Source organism: Triticum aestivum, chromosome 4B (genome assembly GCF_018294505.1).
Source record: "Triticum aestivum cultivar Chinese Spring chromosome 4B, IWGSC CS RefSeq v2.1, whole genome shotgun sequence".
Classification (NCBI taxonomy): Eukaryota; Viridiplantae; Streptophyta; class Magnoliopsida; order Poales; family Poaceae; genus Triticum; species Triticum aestivum.
In genome coordinates, this window is record NC_057804.1 from 648,733,399 (window position 1) to 648,739,825 (window position 6,427).

The window sequence follows — 6,427 nt, forward strand, 5'->3', positions numbered from 1 at the left end:
ACAGTTCATTGCACCTACTAAATATGGATCGGTTGGTACTTCTAACAATCTTTAACAAAGCAATGTAGGAACTAGTTGGGTGCAGGATCCAAGGCCGGTCAAGTTGTACCAATTGACTGACAGTCGACTTGGGGTGCAGGATCCAAAGGCCCATCAGCCTGTGGGCAAATTTAAACCATTTCCCCGCTGTCATCTGTCGCGAGGCACACCATCCATCATCACTAGTTAACGGCCAGGCAAGGCCATTTTTGCTCCAGGCCTCCAACCAAACACAAGCAGGCCCCGAGTAGCAGGCAGGCAGCAGGTCAGGTCAGGTAGGCAAAAGACACTTGCATCTGAAAGAGCTACAGACAACTCTCTCTTCTGTTCTGTTCATTAGGGGTGGGTTCTCTCTGCTCTCTTCTCCTCTTCCGGTGGAGTCCCGCGAAATGCTCCGGGTTCCCGTCAGTGGCTCAAGAAATCCCGCCCGGGTTTAAGGTACAAGCTTCTCCCCCCATTCGAGTTTTCAAACAGGAAAATTTATATGGGTCTCTCCTCCATTCTTGCGTGCTTGATTCTTGGTTCAGTCAGCGTGGTCAAATCCCGGCTCACCCCCCTCCTAGAACTCAATCCCCTTGTGCTGTTCCTCCTCCATTCCCCCCTATCACCAAGAAATGTGCTGCTGATTGATTGAGGGGGCTGGCGCAGGCTCTAGCTACACTAGATCTGAGCGGCTGGATTAGGTTGGGGGCTGTGGTGCGGTGCGAGTGAATCTCTCTCAGCTCGGGAGCCTCTCTTCAAATTGCTTGCTTGCTTCTTCTTGGTACTGTAATTTGTAAATTTCTGTTACCGTAAGTAAGACCAGCTCCCAGCCACCACCATCTTCTTGTGCGCGGAGCCGCCGACAGCTTTTTACTGCCGTTTCTGTCCTCTTCCAAGTTCCGTTTCGGAAAATGTCTCTGGATCTGATTCAGAAAGAGATTTAACACTCTGTCTTTTTCATCTTGTTATAAGTTTCCTATAGCTGACAGCAACCAGTCTCCCCTGTATCATTTGTCGCGAGGCCAGCGCGTCGCATTCGGAGGACACCAGTGAGGCAGCGAGTAAGTGAGTGAGCAGTACCAGCAGGCTTGGTTGGTTGCTGCTTTTGCCCTCGTGCGTTTAGGTCCCAGACAGCTCTGTCTCTCTGATGTGTGTGTGTATTTATTAAGGCTTCTCTTTGCTCTTGCTCCGTTCTTCTTCTGGTGAGAGATGCTCCCGGTTTAAGGTAGTACAATCTTTGCTCTTTTCCCCCCTTCGAGTTTTCGAAAAGAAAGGGGGAAAAGCAGAGTATTTCTTTCCTCTGTGCTTGATTCTTAGTTAGTGTAGTATGTTTGTTTCTCTTTATTTATCCGCTTGGGGTTCAGACAAATTTCTGTTACTCTTACTTCGGTGGATGATGCTGCTTCACTCCCCCCTTGGAGAGATTCTAGCTAGCTAGATCTGAGCAGCTGGAAATTAGCTAGGAATCTGATAGAAAGAGAGATCTAACACTCACTCTGTTCTCTTGTACTCTCTCTGTCCGGAATTACTTGTTGTAGAAATGAATGTATCTAGATGTACTTTCCATTTCTCAGACAAGTAATTCCGGAGCGAGAGAGTACTAGTTTCTATTCCTGTTTCTTAAGTTGTACAGTAAGCTCTTCCAGATTTTATTTTTGGTTTACCTTTCTATTTGTGGATACAAGAGGAGATACATCTTTCTGTAAGTTTGTTCTGCTTCTGAAAAGGGGCAGTCAGTAGTAACTTGACTTGCCCTCTTGGACAGCTAACTAACTGACATGCTACCCCTGCAGGGAGCAGAAAGGGAAAATTGTCCTGGGGTTAGGTAAAAGAAGAAGGACATGGCTGACATTGAAGCTGGCGGCAAGCCAGCCACCGAGTCTGACACTGCAACTTTGATCCCAAACAGTGGGAACTTAGAAGGTTCAAGCAGGGCCACAAAGACCTGCAGGTTCAAAGACAACGACGAGCTTGTCGAGATCACGCTTGATGTGCAACGCGATTCAGCGTCGGTCCAAGCCGTCAGGCCGGTGGCCGCGGAGGCTGCGGTGGCCGCCGCGAGGAAGAGATATGACAGAAGCAAGAGCACCGCTGCGGTGGCGCTCAAGGGCTTGCAGTTTGTGACCGCCAAAGTTGGCACCGACGGCTGGGCTGCTGTGGAGAAGCGCTTCAACCACCTGCAGGTTGATGGCGTCCTGCTCCGTTCCAGATTCGGGAAATGCATCGGTAACCGCTTCTTCAACAGTTTGTTTCAGTGAATGTAGACAAGTATATATCCCTTGGAAAGAATTTGTAGTACAGTTCAAGTAGTAGTAATTGCTTTTGGTTGTGTGTATGTGTGTGTGCAGGGATGGACGGGTCCGACGAGTTTGCGGTGCAGATGTTCGATGCGTTGGCGAGGAAGAGAGGGATCGTCAAGGAGGTGCTGACCAAGCCGGAGCTCAAGGAGTTCTGGGAGCAACTCAGTGATCAGGGTTTCGACAACCGTCTCCAAACGTTCATCGACATGTTAGTACTTCTCTTCTGCTAAATGTTTTGTCATGGTTTCCTTCCTTCTGAAGATAGGTGCACAGCACTTACCACCTCTTTGTTCAGGGTTGACAAAAATGCCGATGGAAGAATCACAGTAGAGGAGGTCAAGGAGGTTAGTCACAGCTGAAGACCCCAAACTGAAAAGATCTAGTCTTAGTGTGTAAATTTGAAGCATATAATGATGCATGCTTTTGCAGATTATCGCCCTCAGTGCATCAGCAAACAAACTTTCCAAGATCAAGGAGCGTGCTGATGAGTACGCAGCACTCATCATGGAAGAGCTTGACCCTAAGAACTTGGGCTACATAGAGGTATTATGTTCAATCAAGTACATCCTCTGTTCTTTGTTCACACAAAAAAAGTACAGCCTCTGTTCCTAAATATAAGACGAGGTAGTGAAAATTAGAGATTTGCGGCATGGTTTCTTCTTAATTAACCACTCGATCTGAATGTTAACAGCTCGAGAGCTTGGAGTCGCTCTTACTGCAGACACCATCTGAAGCCGTTGCCAGATCGACCATCACCCACAGCTCCAAGCTCAGCAAAGCTCTTAGCATGAGGCTCGCGCCTAGCAAGGACACAAGCCCGATTCGCCACTACTGGCTGCAGTTTACCTTCTTTGTAGAGGAGAACTGGAAGCGCATATGGGTCGCGGCTCTCTGGATCTCCATCTGCATCGCGCTTTTCATTTGGAAGTTCATCCAGTACCGTAACCGAGCTGTATTTAACATCATGGGCTACTGTGTGGCCACTGCAAAGGGTGCGGCCGAGACCCTCAAGTTCAATATGGCCCTCGTCCTTTTTCCTGTCTGCCGAAATACAATCACGTGGATCCGATCCAAGACAAAGATTGGAGCTGTTGTACCCTTCAATGACAATATAAACTTCCACAAGGTAATGTAAATAACCGGTATTTCTGCATTAAGTAAGAGCCTATCCTGAGAATAACCTGCTGATGATGTCTGATAGATAATTTAGCACTTAACATAGCGAGCATCAATTTGTATGTTCTATTGTGCAGGTAATAGCAGCAGGGGTTGCAGTTGGTGTAGTTTTGCATGCAGGTGCTCATCTGACATGCGATTTCCCTCTGCTGCTCCATGCAAGCGATGCAAAATACGAACCAATGAAGCCTTTCTTTGGGGAGACAAGGCCACCAAATTACTGGTGGTTTGTAAAAGGAACTGCAGGGTGGACAGGTATTGTCATGGTAGTGCTCATGTCAATATCCTTTGTGTTGGCCCAGCCATGGTTCCGACGTAACAAGCTCAAGGACAGTAATCCTCTCAAGAAGATGACTGGTTTCAATGCCTTTTGGTTTACACACCACCTGTTTGCTATTGTGTATGCACTGCTCATCGTCCACGGGACAAGTCTGTATCTAACAAAGGAGTGGTACAAGAAAACGGTAAAAGTTTATCTATGCCCTCTATATTAATGCCAACATATAGAAAATTCTAATGATCAGAATTATTGATAATTTTTCTTACTATTATCAGACATGGATGTACATCGCTTATCCTGTCTTCTTATATTCATGCGAGCGCATCGTTCGGTTATTCAGGAGACATGATTCAGTTAAGATTCAGAAGGTACCACCATGACAAAAACCCTTTCATATGGCTTTTCATTGTTTGTCTTTTTTAACTTAAAATTAAATAATCAGAAAAAAAATATCTTTTCTTTTAAATATAGTGCAACTTAATAAGTGCCAAGCCATTTAACATGGGAGATGGATTTCTGAACAGCAAATAATAAGCCTTAAATTATTTAAAAAAAAACTGAATTCACTCTTTCTTAGCCTTCAAATTTTGTGTCCTAATTAAACAGGTTGCAGTATATCCTGGGAATGTGTTGGCTCTTTATATGTCCAAGCCACCTGGTTTCAAATACCGGAGTGGGCAGTACATCTTCATAAACTGCGGCGCTGTATCTCCATATGAATGGTACCCAAGTCACACACTTTGAGGAAAAGAAAACAGTTGCATTAATATAATTATGAAATCAGCAGATGACTAATAGTACGGAAAAAAATGTTCCATAACAGGCATCCATTTTCCGTTACATCGGCACCCGGAGATAATTACCTCAGTGTCCACATTCGCACAAGGGGTGATTGGACTTCTCGGCTTAGGACTGTCTTCTCTGAGGTAAATCAGCTTCTTTGGCCTTTTGGTTTGTCTAATAACACATCCTATTGGAAGTTTGTAGAAACATGTCATGCACCCGAAGGCCGAAACAATGTGTGACAAAATTACTTATAGGGGGTGCTTCGATACCTTTTGCCCGAAATGTATCATATTCTTGCTTAACAAACTTAAATGTCTGAAGCATTGTGAACTGTTAAGGTTTTGATTTTTCATATCAAGGCCATTGCTTTACTTGATGGAACTGATAATAACCTTAAATGTAAACCAGGCGTGTCGGCCTCCCACTGAAGGAGAAAGTGGACTCCTTAGAGCTGACCTCTCCGTGGGAATCACTGACAGCAACGCAAGGTGAGAAGGAACTTGCTCAGTTGATTCAAGGAGTAAAATACAATATATTTTCAAACTCCTGTTCTGATCCTAAACTTTGTTTGACATGTACTAGATTCCCTAAGCTTATGATTGATGGACCATATGGTGCTCCAGCACAAGATTACCGGGAATATGATGTGCTGCTGCTCATCGGACTTGGCATTGGAGCCACTCCTTTGATCAGCATTGTGAAGGATGTGCTTAACCACATCCAGCGCGGGGAATCGGTTGGCGGAACAGAGCCGGACGGCAGTGGCAAGGCAAAGAAGAAACCGTTCATGACCAAGAGGGCCTATTCCTACTGGGTCACAAGGGAAGAGGGCTCCTTTGAGTGGTTCAGAGGGGTGATGAACGAGGTGGCTGAGAAGGACAAGGACGGAGTGATTGAGCTCCACAACCACTGCTCCAGCGTGTACCAAGAGGGCGATGCTCGTTCCGCGCTCATCGTCATGCTCCAGGAACTCAACCATGCCAAGAAGGGAGTCGACATTCTGTCTGGAACCAGCGTCAAGACCCACTTTGCCAGGCCTAACTGGCGAAGTGTCTTCAAGCGTATCGCGGTCAACCATGAGAACCAGCGTGTCGGTACGTCTTCTTGCTGCCATTCTCACATCGATCTGATACTACAAATGTCGGTGACTAGTTATCATCGATCGTCTGCTGACGCTCCTTAATTTAATTCTGCTTCAGGGGTTTTCTACTGCGGCGAGCCTGTTCTTGTGGCGCAGCTGCGGCAGTTGTCGGCAGACTTCACCCACAATACAAACACAAAGTTTGACTTCCACAAGGAGAATTTCTAATTATATACTATATGTAGCTGATGTAAGAGCATGTCTATGTATGGTCTACACCATAATAAGGTACAGAAATAGTAATACAGGTTTTTGTTTGGACTGGTTTAGACACTCTATCATGAGATTTCGATACTGAACAACTCGTGAAACTGGTGATGCTTTTGGCTTGCTCTGCTCTAGGCTCTAGCTCCAAAAAATCACATCTAAAAAATCAACCCCAACAAAAAATCACATCTAAAAATCACCTTGAGCTCGGGAGGTCGATCGAACAAGCGTGAGATTCTCTGAAGAACGAACATAGCTCCATTTGGATTAGTGACAATGCAGATGCCACCTGTACCGTAGTACACAATAAGTTCATTTCACAAGTGGTTTGCTAATCAAAATAACTAAAGTACAGAGCAGTATACTACATAACCACAATAATTCATTTGGATTAGTGACTTCACCCACAATAAGTTCATTCTCCTAGGGAATTACATGACCACAAGAATGTCGTAAGACTAACTCACTAAAGAACGTACAGTGCAAATAAAATTGCAGCAAAAGGTGTCCGGTCTC

At 45.4% G+C, this 6,427-nt stretch overlaps 1 protein-coding gene across 2 annotated transcripts; it reads left to right on the forward strand.

Annotated features, from left to right (window-relative positions):
* Positions 1 to 226: 226 nt before the first annotated feature.
* On the forward strand, positions 227 to 5,973 carry LOC123093844 (respiratory burst oxidase homolog protein B). Of its 2 annotated transcripts, none has more exons than XM_044515898.1 (13): positions 227 to 477; positions 1,815 to 2,247; positions 2,370 to 2,529; positions 2,617 to 2,665; positions 2,751 to 2,864; positions 3,013 to 3,447; positions 3,575 to 3,961; positions 4,053 to 4,145; positions 4,384 to 4,499; positions 4,601 to 4,703; positions 4,972 to 5,051; positions 5,146 to 5,657; positions 5,763 to 5,973. In XM_044515898.1, exons 2-13 carry the CDS (start codon positions 1,863 to 1,865, stop codon positions 5,870 to 5,872), a joined length of 2,544 nt encoding a protein of 847 aa, XP_044371833.1. In that variant the 5' UTR covers positions 227 to 477; positions 1,815 to 1,862; the 3' UTR covers positions 5,873 to 5,973. The 2 variants fall into 2 exon arrangements, with proteins under 2 accessions (XP_044371833.1, XP_044371834.1); XM_044515899.1 differs by lacking the exon at positions 227 to 477 and adding an exon at positions 1,122 to 1,246.
* The last annotated feature ends 454 nt before the right edge of the window (positions 5,974 to 6,427 follow it).